General features: G+C 50.7%; 1 protein-coding gene across 1 annotated transcript; it reads right to left on the reverse strand.

The window, feature by feature from the left end:
• Positions 1 to 101: 101 nt before the first annotated feature.
• On the reverse strand, positions 102 to 21,433 carry LOC125745312 (zinc finger protein AEBP2-like). The gene is made up of 9 exons (XM_049018025.1): positions 20,807 to 21,433; positions 14,475 to 14,685; positions 13,465 to 13,572; positions 13,176 to 13,362; positions 12,563 to 12,687; positions 7,034 to 7,101; positions 3,152 to 3,265; positions 1,350 to 1,379; positions 102 to 834 (listed from the first exon to the last, which is right to left on the reverse strand). Exons 1-9 carry the CDS (start codon positions 21,361 to 21,363, stop codon positions 822 to 824), a joined length of 1,413 nt encoding a protein of 470 aa, XP_048873982.1. The 5' UTR covers positions 21,364 to 21,433; the 3' UTR covers positions 102 to 821.
• Positions 21,434 to 22,265: the final 832 nt, after the last annotated feature.

Consider the following 22,265-nt stretch of genomic DNA (forward strand, 5'->3'; position numbering starts at 1 on the left):
ACTGGACGCCCAAGGCCTGTCGCCCTGAGACCTGCTAAGGCCGAGACACCAATCCCACAATCCCAAAAGCAAACCAGAGAAACACAAAGGAGGCAGGAAGGTCAAAGGGAATACACAGTTTATTGTTTTTAACCATTATTACTATGCTTTTTATGCCATTCCAAGTAAATGATGCCTGAACTTAAAGTCAAGCAAATTAATACTGTTCTTTCGGGAAAGTCGTCTCCGAGGTGGAGACGGCGGCGTGGGGAGGGTCCAGCGCCAAGCACTACTGCCAGCCACAACACAGCACAGGCGCGAAATAAAGGGCACCTCTGACTCACCGCTTTGTTTAGACATCTAGTCCGAAACTAATGAAGACTTAACCCCGTCCCTAACACATTATTTACAATTAAACGTCGCTCCCTAAGTGGAGAGAAGGCAAAGACCAAATCTACAGTACAGTTTCATTGTATAAAAATATATATTACAAATTTGCAAAATATTTACAAGCACTACTGTCTGTAAACGTGTCTCTAGACTCCTACAGGACCGACGTGCCACACTGGGGGGACACTTTACACCTAGCAGTAGTAACGTAAAAAATAACAATGAACAGACCCTAAACATCGCCCTCTAGTTCAACAATTAAGACTTTGATAAATGTGTCATCAATCTGAAGAACAAGTCAAACTGCAGACTTTGGTGCAATTCAGGAATCGTGAAGTAAGAGACGCGAGGATGAAGCACATTTTCTGGGTCTCAGTTCCAGTTGGCTGCCCTCGTCTCCTCCAGACACTCTGGAAACAGCGTTGGGGGGGGGGGGGGGCCTTCCTCGGAGTCTAGAAAAACATCCTAAAAGAAGAGAGAGGGTCACTTTAGTTCATCATTCTGAAAGCCATTCCTTAGAAAAATACATACAAATAAAAAAATTCCAAAAGGCTGAGGGGGGGGGGGGGGGGGGGATTACCAGCATATATATGCCCAGCAAAATCGGTCTGGGCACCAGCGTTTTGCTACCATGCAGACATTTACTTAAACCCAAAATCTGGTGAACAGATTAACATTTTAGGCATACTACTAATAGGAGGCATGTTTTGACACCCAAAAGTTTGTGACCTGTATAAATTCGACAGATCCTTATGTCCTACGAACATGTCGGACTTTAAACTGCAAAACGAAATAGCATCGTATGTTCTCCGCCAACCGAATTTAATAAACACAAGTACATGCTGAATTTTGAACCCTAACTGTGTTCAGCCCCTTCCCAGCTCCGGAAGCTGTACATACAGCGCAGCTCATACAGTGTGATGCAGTGAAGGAGGAGGCCATGCCCACCACTGCTACTTAAACTCCGAGCAATGGCTTACCTCCGCTTCAAGCGCTTCTGAGGCAGCGTTCTGGGGAAACACAACAGAGAGGGAGCATGAAGAGAGCACCGGGCGCAAGGCGGACATCATCATGCAGTTGGAACAGACAGTGGCATTTTGCTGACTGACAAGAGAACCTTCCTGTCAACAGGTCAAGAAAAACAAAAACCTCTAGTGTTTTGGGAGAAGCTACAATAGCGAAAAGGTTTGGTCTTGCCCATGGCAGGAAGAGAGGGTGACGGACTGCTGTTGTCCAAACTGCCACACACGCAGTGCCCTCTGTAGCAGCTTCCACTGGGTCAGTGCCTCCTGAAACTAGCCAGAATCTCCCTCCTGCTTATTCGTCCCCATGTTTATGTTTCGCAGTTTCCCCGATAACATGCCTACATTACATAAGCTCATCCTGCTAAGCCATCTACAGGTGCTAACATACTAATGCTGGAGGAACATGCTGCAGGGATCATGAGTGGCTTGAGCATGAGCCCAAGGCTTTGGGCAGGTACATCAGGAGAGACCTCCTCCTCCTCGTGCCCAGCAGGAGAGGCCTGATCAGGCTGCGGAATGGAGGAACATGCTCTGCATGGTCCCCCTTAGGCAGATCACGCCGCTTCTCCATGACCATCCTCGCATGGACATTTTCTTAATTTGCTCAGGCGCTGCTAGTGGCCCCCATAGACACAGTCCTCCAATTCAGACCTACAACGCTGCTTTCTTAGGAAAGTCCCAAATCACCAGGATGCAGAAACAAACCGAACTCAAATCACGACCAGCCGGTGCCAACGTGCAAGTATAAAGGTGCCCGTGTGCATTTATCAAGTCTAGCAGGTCCTCCACTGAGGGCATGTACAAGAATGAGCTTCATCTCTGTCATACTGAGAGATCCCAGCGTCATAATGAAGAGAAGCGTACAAAGATGGCAGCCAAAGGCGCGTCACTTGTCAATGTGAAGTCAATCAAATCTTTTGTCAAGTAAAGGTCATGCAGGGGTCACCGGAGCCTAGGAATGCTGGGAGAGCCGGCGCTTTCAGAGGCTGCGGCTTCACTTCAGGGGCTGTAAGGCACCGAGCCACACACTCCCGAGGACGCCGGCTGCCTGAGTGGGTACAGGGGGCAGGGCTGGCTACAGCAGCACAGCGGGGGCCGGCTCTGCGTCACAGGCGCGCACTAACGGAGAGTCTGAGGTGTGTTATTCATTAACTGCTGCTCTGTGTTAGCCAGACCTCACCGGGAAGCGGCGGAACATAGCAAAGATCCGCCTGCAGGTGACAAAGGCCCAGATTCAGCCCACTCTCCTTGGGCATGGGGGCGGGGGGGGGGCATTCGACATCAGCACGGGGAAGGAGGGCAGAGGACTTAACTGGCCCATTAATGCTGTGAGGGACGACAGTCAGGTACACACACCTCCCTACCCACCAGGGGCACGGCCTTCTCCATACCACTTATTGCTGGACTAACAGAAGGGCCAATAGAGACATTCCTCACACATGCCAGCAAAGGAGTGCAGGGTGTGTACTGGGAATACTGGGCATGAATAGAATTCTGACCCGTGACCTTAGCAGAGAGCCGTAATAGGGAAGTTTGGGAAACGTGAGCAGCCCTACGATGCCCATCAAGTACCGCCTGGATCACCGTGGGGACCTTCAGTCACAGGTCAGGAGCTGCAGAGAGCCTCAGCAGTAGTGGGCCCTTCCCCAGGCTCCAGCCGCTCCCCGTCAGTCCAGACAGAGTGCAGTCAGGGCAAAATGCAGCCTCGCTGCACTGCATTCCAGTATGAACAGTATTCAGGCGGCCGGCACTCTCACCTATAGATGTTTGGGTCCAGCAGCATGGCCGTGTCATGCGGAAGCTGAGATAAGTGCACCACCTTCGTCTTCAGCTGCGGCCTGTCAGTCTCACTCACCCACACGTCTGGCAAACTAAAGGGAGAGGGAAAGAACCACGACTTGGTCAGACCAGAGTCTCTCGGACACCTGAAAGCACGACCAGAGGTAGGGAAACCTGACCTGGACACAGAGAAAGTCGGTCATTTTGGGCGCACATGCGTTAGGGTTTAGGGGATGTGTGTACGATGGTGACTGCGAATTATGTGAGCAGCGCCCCCCATTGGCAAATCCCTGTCACAGAGAGCCTCAACTGCAGGTCCCCAGGTACTGTCTACAGACCTTAAAATACAAGTTAAGCTACCATTCCCCCCCCCCCCCCCCCCCCTCCCCGACAAACAGCGTCTGTCCAAAAGGGAGATCGACAAGTAAACATTTAATTCCTGTTGCTGCACGGCCAGCGGAGAAAATCAAAATAATCCAGGGAGAAAGTACCTATAAGTGCATGGAGCAGAGAGGCAGTGGGTGGGCCCATCTCAGCATGTCAATGTGCGGGAGCAAAACACACACAGGGACTGTGGAGACGGAGCAAGGTGAGGAGACTAAACAGACGCAACACCGGAGAGAAAGAGTCCGGACCTGCACCTCCACTCACGGGGAAAAAAGGACGAGGATTTACGGCAGGCCAAACCGGGGTTTGAGCGCGAACACGGCATAGGCGACGACTGAGTCTGGTGACGTTCCAAAAATAACGCCAAGCGACGTCAAGACACAGGCGTTTGCACAAAAGCTGGTGTGTTTAGTGGTAGGAAAACCGGACAGACTCCAGGCCGGGACATGCTTGGGGGTGACCCTCAGTGCACCGGCCAGAACGCGGACAGGCTAACAGCACAGCGCCACACCTAGGTGGAATGACGTAGTCAAACAAGAGAACCAGGAGAGGCATAAAACAAACAACCTCCCAGGAACTGAAGAACCTCCTGGGGGCTGCGATAACAGATCAAACCTTCTCAGCACTTGTCATAACAACCGCGCTATCGACTAATGAGCCACTGAAACAAGATCGTCTGGTATAAAGGATGCGTGCGCATGTGTTTTTGCACGGACTGATGAGAATTAAACCATGTGCAGGCAGGGGGAGGAGCTTATGAAGACGCATCGTATCCAATACCAGCTGAGGAATTATCCTTGCGGCAGGGAGATTCCGTCCTTGGGTTCTGCCTCTTAGTGCGGAACATTCAGCAGACTGCCTGTCAGGGGCCACGGGCCCAGCCTCCCGCTACAAGCCAGAGTGCTGTTTGGCTGGATTTTTTCCTCTGACCCATTTATAAAATTATATTAAAAATGAAGTCTTCAGAGAGAAAAACTTTTCCACATTATTGTCGAGCACACTGCCTGCATTCCTCTGGCTCGGATCGACGGTACGAGGGCTGTAATCCCAGGAAGCGCTACACCAATGGAAGAATCCCCTAGCCTGTCTCACACCACTAGGGGAACCAACACAAACCAGCTCATTTGAAAAACAATCAGTTCTAATTAACGCAATGAGGGCCGGATTGCTAAAGCAGTCCGTCCGTCAGCACGCCTGCACATCCAAACTGTAAGGCTGGTTTACGGAATAACTTCTGCAGAGTGTCAGTGGGATCACTGTTTACATCCTGCCTTCACATCCAATCAGAAACCATTTAAATCTATACTAATAATTAAATAGCCCATATGTCTTAATCACATGAACAGTATCTACCTTCTTAAATTACCGTATAACCACAAAGGCACTGCACTTTTCACAGACTACTGTGTTAACGTGAATGCATTTGCTCTTTGTACAAACACCTTGAGTCACCTTTATTAGGAAGGTTATAGGCTGAAACCTGCAGTCTAATCCCTCCTATAGTACAGACTTCCTGTGGTGGTGGGACTGTGTTAGTCACATGACTGATATCCCACTGCTTGCCTCCTCAAAGCTGGCTGTACGAGAGATCAACACGTACTAGTTTGTTTCACAAGTGGCTGTTGCTCCGAGACACCAGGGCTGGGTCAGTGCTGCCCACAAGTCAGCGGTTCAAATCCTACGGCTGTCAGAGTGACGTCATCATAATTCACCTTAAGTGGGACTCTTCTCTTGGGAAAATATCACAGGATCCTCTTGCAGAGCAATTTCATGTTGAACCAATCTCACCTACCGCATTAGAATCTAAAAATCAACGTAAAATTTAGAACCAGCTGGCTTAAAGAATGTCACACAGACATTTCCTAAAAATAAAAAACGTGAAAGTTCTTTCTGAAGAGGACGTTCTGCAGATGTTCTACAGCACGGCACCGAAAGCCCCTCTACCTCAGTGCCGCACGGCCTCCCCAGGTGACGTCAAAAGGGCTCTAGAATTCCAGCAGGCCCACGGCTCCGACGTCAGCCAGCGGTGTCGGATTCCGCATCTAACTGATGACCGAAGACAACCAAACCTCATTTTTCTCTGTCTCGAATGACTGAGCACCATCAGGGTCCTCCTGTCTGCCTCAAGGGGCCTGTAGCACAGTGCATGAACCGGCTAGCTATCTAACGCTGCCTTATGACTATGAAGATGGCGTTAGGTAGGTAGGTTGGCCAAAGGGATATCGAGAAAGAGAGCTAGAGAAAGACACAGACAGACAGAAAGAGAAAGAGGGAAACGGAGATAAACAGATAGATAGAGACAGAATTAGAGAGAGAGAGAGAGAGAGAGAGTGAGCCTGTCCATCTATCCATCGATGAAACAGGCCTCATTGCTTCCCCTGCCCCCCCAGAAGGGAAAAATAAACCAGAGAGCTCAAATAAGTCCAAAGGTTTGGGGTGGTCGAATCAGGTGTGGTACAAAACACAAAGCAGAGGTACCCCCCCCCCCCCCCCCGAAGGGTCTGGCCGCCTGACGAGAGGCAGCGTCCACATTTATCCTGTTTCCAGGTTGCTGAAATTACACTTAACGATCAAATTTACTCTGCTGCCTCTACAGGGGACACATTGGGGTCATCAACTCCACTAAGCCCCCCACTAAGACCCCCACTACCACAATCAAAAAAAGAAAAACAACAACAAAACCAAAAAGCAGAAAGACCAATCCGTCTCAGCTATATGTGTATATGGCTGTATGTGAGGCCGCAGAAGTCAGGTGACCAACGTTACGCGCCTCCCCACCATCACAGATGCGGAAATTTCATTCACACTGAGGCCTGAGTAACTGTGTTACTTCACTGGCAAGTAAAAGTAATAATAAATAAAGTAATAATAATAAAAATAAAAAAAAACACACTAAATGAAACATATAAAAAGCCCTGCACTGGGGGCATAATCTGGGATGTGCCATGCAAAATATTTTGGATGCCCCCCCCCCCCATACCCATTCACTACTACATGATCAGAATCTGGGAAGGGGTGTGGCCTCAACAGCCTCTACTTTGCCTCAATCACCAGAGCTGACCAATCGTGTGTGTTGGAAATTTTGACAGACTAATCGGACCATTCGTTCAATATGACTTAAGAGGACAGCCTGCCGAGGGCACCTGCGCTGAAATGCACATCATCTTACACACCCTTAAACTGAAAGTGAAACTTTCCCGAAATGTAAACCAGCAGGCTTAGCTTTGTGGAGAGGAGACAGGGCATACGGAGATGGACAAACAGGCTGCAAACTGCACGAAACCACACACCTGAGGGACTACCATTCATGAAGGAGCAGTGATGTCAGTGATGAGGTCACCTCTGACTCACCTGCCCCGCGTCGGTGGCCAGAGGACATCTCGCGACTAACAGGGTAAACACCGCCGATGCCGGTAGGGGACGAGGTCCGTTCGCGCCCTCCGACGCGGTCAGCGTAAGCGGGCAGTACTCACATGTCTTCTGGAGTCCAATGAAGGAGGACCTTGACCTTCCCAGAATCCTCCTTTCGCCTCGCTATTACCTGGAAGGAAGAAGGGAGTCCAATCAAAGCCATTCCCCAGGAATGACAGAGCAGATGACACACACTCTGACCTGCTGAGATTAGCCTCTAAAACGGCACGGCTGACAGTCATCACGTCCCGGAAGCACAGGCAGGTCTGCAGTAGGAGACACACTTCAGCTTCTGCAATTTACACCCAATATATTTAGCAGTCAGTTTTATCCAAAGCAAAATACAATGGAGAAAGCAGGGGCAGTTCACAGCACCCTAAACTGTGGAGGCGCACACCAGTCCACATCACAAATGTGGAAGTACAGAGCCCGAACCATTAAGCGCACAGGTGGGACATGATCCAGCCACTCACAGCAAGGGCCCGGTCCACATGACACACGGGGCTTCTGATAAGAGTGCCGACGTAAGGGGGAACAGCAGGTCCGGCAAGAAAAAGCTCCTACTAAACCAGCGCCGAAGCAGCAGGCCAAGCAAGTGCGGACATGTTAGGACAACATCTCCCAGCAGCTTAAAGAATGTGCTTGACATTTTACATTTACATTTATTTGGCAGATGCTGTTAATCTCAAGAGACACTTTTTTTTGAGAAAGAATGGTAAGTCTCTGGAGCAACTGGGGATTAAGGGTCTCGCTCAGGGGCCCAATGGTGACATCACTCTGCTGAGTCTGGGAACTGAACCTACGACCTTCAGATACTGTGCTCTAACCCAAACATCGCCCCCGTTTTATGCTCGGATTTTTATCAAGGTTTATCATTAAAAGGGTAACAGCAAAAGGCACACCCAGCCCGACTGCCCTAACGTACAACGTGAGGCAGACACCCAGCCCAGCTGCCCAAACGCGCAACGTGAGGCAGACACCCAGCCAGGCTGCCCTATCGCACAACGTGAGGCAGACACCCAGCCCGGCTGCCTAAACGCACAACGTGAGGCAGACACCCAGCCAGGCTGCCCTATCGCACAACATGAGGCTGACACCCAGCCAGGCTGCCCTAACGCACAACGTGAGGCTGACACCCAGCCAGGCTGCCCTAACGCACAACGTGAGGCTGACACCCAGCCAGGCTGCCCTATCGCACAACGTGAGGCTGACACCCAGCCAGGCTGCCCTATCGCACAACATGAGGCTGACACCCAGCCAGGCTGCCCTAACGCACAACGTGAGGCAGACACCCAGCCCGCCTGCCCTAACGCACAACATGAGGCAGACACCCAGCCAGGCTGCCCTATCGCACAACGTGAGGCAGACACCCAGCCAGCCTGCCCTAACGCACAACGTGAGGCAGACACCCAGCCAGGCTGCCCTAACGCACAACGTGAGGCTGACACCCAGCCAGGCTGCCCTAACGCACAACGTGAGGCAGACACCCAGCCAGGCTGCCCTAACGCACAACGTGAGGCAGACACCCAGCCAGGCTGCCCTAACGCACAACGTGAGGCAGACACCCAGCCAGGCTACCCTAACGCACAACGTGAGGCAGACACCCAGCCCGGCTGCCCTATCGCACAACGTGAGGCAGACACCCAGCCCGCCTGCCCTATCGCACAACGTGAGGCAGACACCCAGCCAGGCTGCCCTAACGCACAACGTGAGGCAGACACCCAGCCAGGCTGCCCTAACGCACAACGTGAGGCTGACACCCAGCCAGGCTGCCCTAACGCACAACGTGAGGCAGACACCCAGCCCGGCTGCCCTAACGCACAACGTGAGGCAGACACCCAGCCCGGCTGCCCTAACGCACAACGTGAGGCTGACACCCAGCCAGGCTGCCCTAACGCACAACGTGAGGCTGACACCCAGCCCGGCTGCCCTATCGCACAACGTAAGGCAGACACCCAGCCCGGCTGCCCTAATGCACAACGTGAGCTGTGACGGAGAACAGTGTACCCCGCTTTGGGCCGTTCCATTCTTACTGGGTGAAATAGTTTGGCAGCACTGGATCCCCGCTTACTGGAAAAACAGTCATTTCAGGGCCTGCGTTTCCTGCTGTTTCAACTCACAGCACAGGCGATAAAGCAGAAATCCTCTTTCACAAAAAAGAGGTGGGAAGGGGGGGGAAAATCCCACGTCAGAGTTTTATTTTAACGAACCTATTTATACTCCAGCCGAGCCAAAGCTCGCGAAGCATGCTTCTTACGCACATGAACTATAAAAATAAAACTTTCACTCAGGAGACTTAAAAGGCATTCATGAAAAGTGGCTGAAGGACAGTAATCTGTTTGGTGATGAGGGGGGAGTGAGTAGCTTTCAGCTGGCTGGGGGGGGGGGGGGGGATATTTCAACTGAACATGAAAAACAATCACTTTCTCCTGCAGTCCAGCTGCAGCCGAGATGATCAATGCACTGCAGGCTGGGGGCAAACTGGGAGAAATTTGGGGCAAGTGGGCCAAGCTGCTCTGGTGCCTCTCATTGACTGGAAAACCCAGGCGAATGTCAGGCTGGTTCTCACTGGAGCTCTGCACACGGCTGGCCCCGCCCCCTGCTCCCACCCAGCCACTCACAGATGTCTGACCCAAACATGGCAGCTTCCTGGCAACCCCTGCAAACCCTTTAAACACACAGGGCCTGCCATCAGTTGACCATAAGCAGTTTGGGACGAGGTGGGGTCTACTCGGATACCAGCGCAGCGGCGTCAAGGCTCTCTCCATGGCCGCACTACCGGCAGCCGTGCTGACATGTCTCCCTGGGAAACCGTGATCCGGGCCACAATTAGCGAGGCTCGTGCATGCACAGGGCTGGGAGGGGCCAGGAGGAGCTGGGAGATAGAGTGGTTTTCCACATTAGCGCTCTGACGTCTGTCCAGCTAACCAGTTTTTTTTTTTATAAAAGCCACAGCACACGACTTTGCAGCTGCTGTCTGAACAGGAACTCAGCAGCACTTGGGGGGGGGGGGGGTGCTGAACAGAACTGGCAGATGGGGCGAGGGGGGGGGGGGAGCACACTTAATCTGGCCCAAACTTAACTCACTCGGCCCGGCCACACTCCCTTCATGCCCCCTGGAGTCCTGCCCTGCCCCCACACTCCGGTTTGTTATGCTACTGGCGGAAGAACTCCAGATATTTGCGGGGGGTATTCTCTGTAATTAAGGGACCTGAGGGCTTGGCACACCAAAGGGGGCGCTGATAGCACCACCAACAGACGATGGGCTGTGTCTCTAAGGGACGGGAAGGGACTGCAAACAGGAGGGAGTGTTTTACACACAAGGCAACCTGGGCCAGTTCAACATGCTGGAAATAACAGACATAGTGAGTCAACAATAACAGGCAACCATAATGCAGGCAGCAAAGCAGCTTTCAGAGCACCTGACCCCAAACAGCAAGTCGGAAGTGTGGGATGTGTTTAATGAGCACGACGACAGTGATCTGCATACCCCGAAGCCAGCCAGGCCCAGCCAATGAGAGAGCCTGATGGGCGGGGGGGGGGGAGGTGGTGTTTGTTGATGAAAGAAGTTTCAGATCAGGGAAGCGCAGACAAGAGAAAGAGCAGCATGTCTAATTTAGAAGCGTTTGACTTTGACGTGCCAGAGGTGAGCAGTGACGCACATTGGAAGCAAAACAAAAACATTTCATCGGCACTCAGCTCGGGCGTCTCGAGGAGCCCGCGAGCGGCGTGGTGCCCGGCTGGCGTAGTCCAGGCTTCCTTCTCCTGCGTGTGAAGGGCACGCTCCCCTGCCCTATTTTACCCACCACCTCCTGCTGGTGAAGGGAGCCTCGGAACAGAGAAGCTGGGCTAAGGTTTTGCTGGCAGTTTAATTAAAGCCACCCAAGCTTCTCCTGCTCACCTCCGTCACGTCCTGCCTGAAGGAGGTACTGACACCTTCCTGCCTGTGTTTTTGTCTCCCGAGTCTCCCAGGAATCTCTCGTGCCAGAGAGAGACGCGGCGCGGAGAGGCCCAGCGCAGCCTCAACGACAAACCCACACCACTAACACGTAGGGCCTCCATGTCTAAAACACGCTGGTCTGTGAGCTGGGCTAGCTGGCTAGTACTGCTAACATGCTAGTGAGCGAGTTAGACAGACCAACAGCAGTCTGTCCAGGTACATGCCCCCCCCCGGCCCCTTCCGCGTGGGACGGACCATCCTTTCGAAACACAGCTGCACATCATCTCTGCATATTTCACTTGACGTACGCTGACAGACAAAAACAGGATCTCTCACAAGGGGTACAGAGCTCTTCGCAGATGATTCCCAGCATGAAATGTGCCCGACGTGCCTATGCAGTGACCCCTGGAAGGGCTGTGTACATGTGTACAGTTTACCATACTGCAGGACAAAGCCTCGCTATTACTCAAAGATCTGCTATTCAGCCTCATAACTCCTGCTACGGTCCTGCAGAAATAATCGGAGCGCTGTACACAGGTACAGGAAGGCTCTCTCAAGAAAAATACTCCAGTTGTTTTCAACATTCAACTCAAACGTGTGCAGGTAACCACAATGTAAAATGTAAAGTCAGAAAGGCAGGAACACTAATGCACTGATCATGCACACAATATGATGGAGATATGTCCAGAATCCGGTAACACTAGCATTAGCAGGGACACAAAGCAGGGCTAAAGCAGAAACATGGATGACCTGTTCCTCCTCAACAACACAAAAAGACAAATCTTCTACTTTAAAACACTCACAAGGGACCACACTGCCCTCTAACGTACAACCAAGTGAACTGCGGGAATTGAATGCAGCATGCGTTCCATTTATACCAGTTTAAAAAAAAACTGTGAAGGACTAATTGAAGAATATTGTTACATAAATAAAGGGAAATGGATTTTAAATTAAGAAAGAATCTTACAATGAAAGTACGCATCCATTGGAGAGGATTACGAGAAGCTGGATATTTATGAATGAGGTATGACAGGCTGTGAATAACGCAATCTCACAGGTCCATGCACAAAAATAAAATCCTCCAGAGTGGTTTTAAAATGCACCCCCCCCCCCCCAAAAATGATGCCTTCAGCACTAATCAGAGTGCTCTCATTCAGAAACATGGCTGTACAGTGGATTAGGATTTTAGATGGGGGGGGGGGTCACAATACATGTTCTACACTCAAGATATAGAGCACTTTACATATTAAAGTCATCCAAAAAAACGCACCCCCGCCCAAGAAAAAAAAACATACAGCTTTTAAAAATCACAGCAAACATTATGAATGGTGCTGCAGCGCCATTAATAAAACTAACTCTGCTGCCACCTGCAGGCTGGACTTAGAACACAGTGATTCTCTTCTGAATCACTGACCTTAACACTCCAAGTAGCTCAGCTGACACACGGCTGGTTTGACCACTAAGACCAGCGGATAAACAGTGAGGCTGACGACTGAGGGCTACGCCAGGTTAATTTCAATTGCCATACTAAGATAAGCAGGAGACAGAAACATTCACTAACCGCAAACACTTTCAGATACAGCCATTCAGAAAAGCGGAGCACGTTTTCAGACGGCGGAGAGGCCCCCGCCCAGGGGGCCGAGCGCCTCACCGTGCTGTGAAAGACAACGCTGTGCCCACTGCCCAAGCTCTCGATGTGCGTGGCCAGGTTCAGGCAGATGGCTCGGTGCCGGATGGCGTCCATGGTCTGGGCATCGAAGAAGTCATGTGGTCGTGCTGCGGGGGCGGAGAGGGCATCATCACACACAGGAATGTGGCTCCTCAAAGCCCCAGGTGGAGCTACAGCAGAGATGCAGACACCACACCACACCTCACGCCCGCCGACAGGCGATCGGACAGAGACGCACATGGGGCCTGTGACCAGAGGAGGCAGCGTCACAGAGATGGCTGGCAGAAAACCACATCGTCACCACAAGCCACCGTTGCCGCTCGGCCAGGCTTAAGGAGCGGCCAAGAGTGCGTTTCCAGAGGGTCATGTGGTAGAAAGGGGGAGGGCAAAGGCGGCAGATATGGAGGATGAGATCGTCGTCTTCAGCGGGCCCAAAGCAACAGCCAAGACAGTGGGACACCTCAGGGCAAAAGTGCGTGTGCTTGAGAAAAGCACTTCAAATGGCATGGTTAAATCTCACAAAAGGGGAGGGACTAAAACTGACGAGCACCCAATCGGGATGACAGCGATAACGGCGGTAAAGGCGGCCGCGTACGCAGGGAGCGACGGCGCTTGGTTCTCAGCTTCTTCCTCTTGTTCATGCCGGCTTTGGAGGGCGACTCCTCCTTGCCCTTGGGCTGGCTCGACACTTTGGAGGAGTTCTGTTGGCTGAAGTGGGTGGGTACGTGGCGCGCCAGCCCCCCCTGGGAGGCGAAGCTGGCATTGCAGCCGCCGACCACGCACTGTGAGGGGAGGGGAGGGAGACGGGGCATGAGTATTAGCATCATGTGGTGAGCTGCAATGCCACACGAGTGAACCCCGAGAGGGAGACACGGACGGCGTACCTTAAAGGGTTTGTCGCCGCTGTGAGTTAGCATGTGTCTCTGCAGCCAGCTCTGGCTGGTGGAGGGAGTGTTGTACACCTTGCAGCCCTTCCAGAGGCAAACGAACACCTTGGGAAGCAGGAAAATACTTCAAACAGCACCCCCCAAAAATACAGCACCCCCTACAGCAACAGGGATTCTCAGCTGGCATCTTCAATGCAAACCTCTACAATGAGGACACACACACTGTCAGCTGCAATCAATACTCGTACACTAGTAACAAACTGCAAATTTACTCATGCCAGATACAAATAGTTTAATACTACAAATGCAAGAGACTTCCTCCTCCTTCCGAAAGGGAACCCAAGGGTAGAAGGAGTTTAGCTGCTTAGAGAATCAAAATGCCCTCACTAATGATTGGCGAAAGGAAGATGAAGGATCTCTCTCCATTCCGGAGTTCTCAGGGAGGAGCCCCCAGAGGGCCAACGACAGAATGTCCGACTCCTCACACGGATACGAGACAAGCTCTACCAGCGATGCGGGACAGAGTGTGCAAAACGGCCAGGTCCGGGGTGCGACCGCATTGAGGGATAGTATGTTTCTCCTAACCTGGGACTGTACTTATTACAGGCACACAGACAAGACAGACACACAGAGAAGGGAAAGAGACACAGGGAGCCCGAGACACAGGGAGCCCGAGACACAGGGAGCCCGAGACACAGGGAGCCCGAGACACAGGGAGCCCGAGACACAGGGAGCCCGAGACACAGGGAGCCCGAGACACAGAGACTCGGACATGGCCAAAAGCAGGCAGGGATGGTGGAGTTTAAAACAGCAGGACGGCTTTTGACAGACAACACAACACAAGACTAGGAAAATGGAACCGACAAACTGGGAAGGAAGACAGAGTTGGAAAAATGGCAGAAAAACACAATAGAGAGACGTGGAAGGAACATGGGGGGGGGAACGCGAGTGGGTGACAGAAACATGAAGGGAGACGGGCGGAAGGGCAGGGGGCAAGCAGGACTGACCCCCCCACGCTGGCCATCGACGTGCACACCACGGATGTGCTCTGCCAGGTCAGGGCTGGAGCTGAAGCAGGCGGGGCAGCGGTCCCAGCAGCAGGCATAGGCCACACCCTTAGTGGAGGAAGGGGCGGTCCCTCCCTGACCGTTCATCATGGCCGGCGTGGACCGTCCGCTGGATGCCGTGCTGTCCATGTCCATCAGGGTGCTGCTGATGCTGCCCGGGGTGGGGAGGGGAAGAGAGCTGCGTTAGCCGACTGTCACACCCCCCCTAACCCTCTCTACAGCAAAAAGGCAGCCTGTGAGCCAGGAAACACGCCCACACCCCGAATATGGGCCAGCTTGGAAGCTGCAGACATATCAATGAGCCAGAAAAAAGCTCAGCTTCCTCAAGCAGGCTGAGTGAGGAATGAGGCTCTGTGCTCTGGGATTCTTCAGCATTGCTCTGAATGTCCCCCCTCTGCATACGTCCCCACGGATGAGAGGCGCCGTCCCTGACAGGTTCCCGCTACACCCAGCCATGCCATCCATAAACATGGCGTCAAACCAGCATTCATCACCGCACCCGACAGTTACACCACCAAACCGCAGAAGCCACTGTGGAACCAAAGCCACGACCCCAGACTATAATTTTCAGCCACTACTTCCTTAGCTGCCCTGTTCCCCCACATAATACTAAAGGCATCACAGGAAATGTATGTTCCCATGCGTGGCCTCACCCAGACAGTCAATCAGGAAGTGGCACTTGCGACCAGACAGCAGCCTGCAGCACTTAGCCGATACCGTAAATAGACTTTCTCCAGTCTTACAAGACCCAGTTTTGCAACGTGCATAAGGGGGGGTCATGGGGATCTGCTGGGGCTTCTAACGGGAAGAGGCCGGAAGGCAAGGCCGGCTGCGTTACACTGCAAGCTGCCCCGATCTCTGCTTCGGCGCAGTCACGCACTTCGCTGGGGAAAAGAGGGACCTGTTCACTTCGGAGCCTGTTAGTCACATAAGCAAAAGGGCACTGAGTGACGTCTACGAGGGGCAAGCTGTCCATGACGAAGTGCGTACATAGTACCCACTTCACAGCACAGGTCTAAATCAGCCACTCATACGAGGTACCAGTTTAAGAGTCAAATTAAATTAATTAAAAACGCTAACTTGTATTTCCGCTGATGGGTTGCACTACTGAGATAATCATTCTGAATTGAGATTATTTTGCTAAATTTTTCTGGCACCAAAGTTCCCAACAGCCGGGGGGGGGGGGGGGGGGGGGGGGGGGGCACGAGCAGCCCTACAGCTTCAGGTCGGGACATTAAAAGACGCATCTTATCTCTCTTGGTGGTCTCAAGCATCTGTGTGGCGTTGCAGAGGAACAGCGAGTTCCACTGCCCATGTAGCCAGATCAACGGGAGCCTCTCATGGGGAAAGTCTGTCGTGGCTCATAAAAACCGGCGATTATTACACGGTGTTTCCACTAAAACACAAGGGCATGGAGCATTTCAAAACCCACTCATGAAAACTGGAAAGAACAGTGACGAGTTAGTTGAAGAAATGGGACTTTTACCCACTACGAAAGTCTAAAACTGAGGTGGCAGAAGCTTCAAAAAGAAAAAAAAAGAAAAAGGAAGAAAAAAAAACTGCTGAGGTGAACTAATATCGGGGCTGTTGGGTGATTCAGCTCGAATAGGAAAGTACCTGCAGACGGGATGGAGCAAAGCTTCAGCGAAACCAGAAACATCGGCGAGAGGTTCCTGTCATCACCTTGTCCTCATTGTCCATCCCCATGAACACTCCCACTTAACGAAGCAGACAAGGGTATGAACCAGACACGCACACTTCTAAAAAACAGTGAGCCAAAAGCCTTATTCCATTTGGCCTTAGTGTTGCAGGCCACTGTAGTCAAACACTAACTGTAAACACTGGGAATAGTGTGATCGGTCTGTACCATGCATGGCTGTGGTACGATTAACCAGACCCTGACGCACTTGGAGAGGTGGGCCAGAGCACGGTCAGTCGGACTTGGGCACAGTACGGATGAAGTGTGATTGCTAACCGTGCTCAGGTACAGAACACAATGATGTGACTGACACATGCATGCACTTGTGCACTGTACATGAACCAGAAGGAATGAATCAGGCAGGCTGTACAGATCGCCTCAATTTTTTCCCCAAGTAAAACTGCAATGGCAAAGAATAGTGTGTAAGGAGAACATTGGGGGCTGGAGGAGAAGGGGACCAGAATGGATACGATTGGCTACACAGATTTCGGGAGGGCTCTGTGCTGACGAATGGAAAAAACACACATGGAAACAAAACTGTCAAAAGTATTTCTTCCATGGTCAAACGCATCACCATTATACTCTACTGTAAAAAATAGTGAACAGATACGAAGGTTACAGCTTTTTTTTCGTTTTCTTCTGTTCATCTGCTCAATATACAAAAAAAAAATTCCCATGCAGTGCATTATGAGTGATTATCTAACTGCTTAATTTCAGAAATCATTGAAATCACTGTTAACTAGCTGACATTTTAGTATTATATATATACTGTAGCATGATGCCTGCAATTTTGACATAGGATATAATTGAGTTTCTGCAATGATTCAGACATATTTAGTTGATGATTCTGATTCAATGATTAGCAATACATAGCATAAGAAATGAGTGTAATAGTGTAATTAGTACCAGTACTAAAAAAAATGTACCATGGTACCACACCTATAAAGCTGCTTGGTATTACATTTTTAGTACCGGCATTTCCGTGCAACACTAGTTCTGCACTAACTGAGATATTTGGTAAAATGTGCAGCATGAATAAATAAAAAATAACTGCTTTGCATACTTCATAAGTCTGTGTGTCTCACTGCGTAAAACATGACTCAAATTAACCACAAAATAAGGACATTGGCAATGAACTCCATTCTGCTGTGCAATTATAGCGCTCAGGAACGGTACAAGACAACTAGGCCAAGTGTGAGGGCCCACTTAAAGAGAAGAGAGGACCCCAAACAGTCACTGTCAGCCTCAGTCTCGCCTGGGCAATCATACCTGGGGTGTCAAGGTGGGTCAAGGGAAATGAGGATTGCTGCAAAGACACAGTGCAGCGACACACTAAATCAAACTGTGTAAGAACACTGATGACATCACACTGAAAGCTGGAGTGCGCGTGCGCACACACACACACGCACACACACACACACACACAGACACGCACACACACACACACACAGACACGCACACACACACACGCACACACACGCAGACACACACACACACACACACACGCAGACATACACACACGCACACACACACACACACACAGACACACAGACACACACACACACACACAGACACGCACACACAAACACGCACACACACACACACATACACACGCACACACGCACACGGTGCCTGGGTCAATTACTCCATTAAGAGTGCACAGAGATCCAATATACAAACGTGGGGAGGAAATCAATAAGTCAACATCCTACACGCATTCCCCACAAGAGCTCTCAGCGCCACCCCCCCCCCCCCATTAACCAAGGAACGGGGGCCCAACACATTAAAGACATTAAATGCCTCTTTCCTTTTGACTCAAATTGCCCCCAAGGACAGCTAATGAGAATGACAACAGAAGGAAGAAGGCTGCTTTCCACCGACGCTAGCGGGGTTTCCCACAAGCGTCAGGCCCGACTGAGCCGCAGCTCACCCTTGTGACAGCTCTGAAGGAGCGGCCCCCCCAGAGGCGAGATGATGCCTGCCCCCCTTCCAGACCCCGGGAGACCAGCAGGCCCACAGGTTAAAAAGCTGCACTGCAGAGTCATCTGCTTTAAAAGGGATCTGTTTGCAAGGAGCCGCTGAGCCTAAACCACAACGAAGAAAAAAATATATAATGCATAGAAGTGAGGCCAAACTGATTACTGAATTAATATTTACTGGGGGGGGGGGGGCTTCACTTGTCTGAAACTCAAAGTACAGCATGGGCCTTACAGGTCTTATACCTTCTACGCGACCCGGAGGGGAAAGAAAAGCTTCTGTAGTAAAGGAAGCAAATATCCTGGGGATCTAATGAGTGAGGCTTTGCTCTGCCCAATGGCCATTTGCTGTCTCTCTCCAAGCACATGTGCTCCGCTAGTCTGCGGAGCCCCACTGCACACTGCCGCTTTCGATACCACACCGGTGTATCAGGGGTCTTTCCGAGTGGGGTATCAATTTCACGCCAAAAAAACCATGTAGGCGTCCGACACTCTCATAACACTGAGCGGTTTTATCTTTAAGCATCTTACAAACATAAGCAAGCTTAGCAGATAAAATCTCAAGTGTAACACGCTGACATTGATTTTTATAGAAAAAAATAACGTCAAGTTTTATCATAAGTCAGTTCGGTTCCCTTCACAAAGGCTCTTCTGTGAGTTACACAAAAGCACGCCTCACTACGCAGGCAGCCACGCAAGGGCACCAGGCCCCGCGGTCCGCTGGCCTCTGCGGTGCAGACTACAGTCGCCTGGTGGTGGTGTGGGTGCAGACAGAGTCAAGCTCGCGTTCACCGCAGACTTCGCAGGACCGATGTCGTCCTTCCTTCAGCTTGTCACAGCTTTAAGACGTTGGCGTTCATATGAACAAAAAAAAAAAATCTTTCAAAAGAACTTTCAACATCTTTCAGTGGAAAAGACGTTTCTGGAACATCTTTGGTGTTACTTAAATAGAAGAAACAAGAATCCATTCTATTTAAAAAATGATTTTCCTTCTTTCAAAAGCTACATCAAGAAATCATTTCGCTGTACTTGTTTTTAGCATGTTTCAATGCAATATCTTGGAATATCTTTTGGTACCTAAATAGAACAGATAAAGATCAAATCATTTCACTGTTGTTCAATAGTTGCTCTTGATTCCAGTATTCAGATCTCACTCTTCTTGGCAGGAACATCTGTTCTTTAGTCAATTCTTCAAAGCTATGCTTAAGAAAAATGTTTTGCCTTCTTTGAAAAACAGCATCATTAAATCAGTTTACTGTGCATGATTTTTTCAGAGAAAAAAAATCATGGAGTACTTTAAAGTACAGGCATCGCAAATGTAAGGTTAAATCATTCTAATAATCGGTTAATAATCTGAAGTTGAACTTAATATCTTCCCATATGTAAAGAAATTTAAAAAAAAATTACATCCAGACCACAATATAATTAAGGTTAACCGATTGATATGCTTCTCACAATAATACGTTTACAACATTGGAGATGCTGCGTTTCAAAAACACTTTCCCGTCCTGGTCTTTATACAACTATGTTACTACTGCTAAAGTAAAAATACCTTAAAACTGTACATTTTTCAGATGCGCTATTTGGGAGGAAAGTCACAGTGAAACACACTGGATATTCAGCAGTAGGATAAGGGAGAAGAGCCTTGTGGCCAGAATGGAGTCCAGGTTCTTGGCCACCCAGCAGCTGCCATGCGTCTGCCGCCAGCCCCAGTACGCCCCTCCTGCTTCCCCAGCACGCCAGCGATAAGCGGGTCGGACATAAAGGAAAACTTCTGCAAAGTGTCATTCATATGTACTTACAAGGCTGAATAGCTGCTTCACACATGAATGGATGTTTGAGTAAGTGCAAGAATCACAAAAACACCAGTTTTATTTGTACACCTTATACATTTCTTTATATGTACACACAATCTCTTAGACATCATTGCAATAGACTTAAATGCACAACTTTAATTCGTTTGCCCTGCAAACGGGACACATTTCATGGTCTGAGTAGTATTTACACTATAGTAACGATGTTCCACAATATCAGCCAGAAAACCAGTTAAACAGCAAAACATGATCTTCCTCAGCTTCCAACTCAATTAAAACTTAATCACAACTGGTAGGAGGGCAGCTTCCCGTAGCCCGTTTGACACTAAATTGTAATTCTGACCAAAGCAGGTCGCAACTGAAAACTGAGGTCTGTGCGCTTATACTGACGAGATACGTGCGCATTAATAACCATATTACAGCAATACTGACATTAAATCAATTTTAAAGGTGACACTTGCTTCTGACACGCCGGATGTGAGAATGCCAAAGCCAGGTTAAATCTGCGATCGCCCCGTCCACGGCCGCCCGACGGCTGTCAAACTGCCGGCACCCGACGCTCATCGCGATTTCGGGGCTTCCTGCGCTCTCATTCTCGAAGCTGGGGCCGAGGCGCTGACCTCTCCCTCCATTTGTCATGTTAAACTGGTGACAGTGATGAAAAGCCGGGACACCCCCCCTCACCTCCCCCACCTCCCCAGTGGTGACACGCCGAGACTGGGGGGCCCACCGGCGAGCGGAGCGACCCCAGCACCTGGGGATATGGCGGTTCCCCGCACTGACCTGTCCTCGGAGTCCATGCGGCTGAGAGGCTCCCCGTCCGACGATGACATCTCCACGCTGGCTCGCCTCTTGTCGCCGCCGGCACGGTGGCTCCCTCCCTCGGCGCTTTTCCCCGCCGCATCGTCGCCTTTGCCCTTAACGCGGTCGCCCGGCGAGGACTCGCTCTCATCCCTTTGTTCCCTCTTCGGCTCCTTCTCCGTGCCGTCCCCGGCGTCGCTGCAGCTGGCTGGACTCTGCTGCTCCGGGCTCTCCCCGGCTCCCGGGAGCTCGCACACCATTTCCTCCTCTTCCTCTTCGTCTTCGTCGCCGGCTCCCATCGCTCTGACTGCGGCTACCACCTCGCTGGCGTCGGGCGCGACCAAAGCCTGGTCGTCCCTTCCCTCAGAGTCTTTCTCGACATCTCCTTCCATTTTTACAGCTTCACTGTCACCAGACCCTCGCTCCGTGTCCCGCAAGCCCCCCATCTCTTCCTGGGCCTCCATTTTCAGCGGCGTCTCGTCGCGGGTACTCGGCTGCGGGGAGCCCTGTCGGACACTATCGGTTGCAGTGGCAGCCATCTTTGAGCGTCCTGTGGCTCGCGGAGCTCTTTGAGACACACGCGCACGAACCGCCCCCCACCCCACGCGGGTTCGCACGCAGACGCCGTGCAGGGGAGGGGTCAAGCCGAACAGAGTCGTGACGTACTGTCCCTGTCGTGTCGAACGCGTGCACGTGTCTTGGGAGGCGGCAGCAAGGCGGTCGCTTTGAAATCGCTCAGTATTTTTAAAGTTACGACTCGTTCTCTACGTCTAGAAGAGCATAGCAGCATCATGGATGTACTAATTTTCGTTTTCCATGACAATCACGACACGTAACTGTATGTGGCACAAATAGCGCGTACTGTATACACAAAATTCCTTTAAATGCCGTCAATGAGCGCGATCACACCCAAGTCGTATTAATCATACGCGTGGTTATGCAGATGAAGACGGCTGTGCGCTGAAAAACACTCAAACAGCGAAACAGTTGCTGTACTCGTTCACCTCGGCTCTGTACGTGCCGCTAATCACGCTGTCATTTCAGCATGATGCACCAATGCATTGTGGTCCTTGAAGTCCACCATCACTGACTGAGACACTGGGAGTCACGTTTCGTTCTCTAGACGCAGGTGGCGGGTCATTTCTCAGTCGAAATGAAACTAACTTACACATTTCAGTTACTTTTAATTAATAATAAATAAATAAATATGTTCCACAGGACCGTAATGAACCAATGCACTAATGTCTATGTGAAATTAGGCTACCTAGCATATAACAAATATGGGATGTCCAGATAGGTTTTCTGCAGCCAGCAATGTGCCATCCATAGATATTAAAAATATATATACATAATTTTAGAAAATAATTTCAACATTAAGTTTCTGGACTGCCTCCAAACGCTGCCTTTCGAAGAGCACTGGACTCAGAAAACAAACAGCAGA

The sequence above is a fragment of the Brienomyrus brachyistius genome, chromosome 1 (assembly GCF_023856365.1).
Source record: "Brienomyrus brachyistius isolate T26 chromosome 1, BBRACH_0.4, whole genome shotgun sequence".
In the NCBI taxonomy this organism is placed as follows: Eukaryota; Metazoa; Chordata; class Actinopteri; order Osteoglossiformes; family Mormyridae; genus Brienomyrus; species Brienomyrus brachyistius.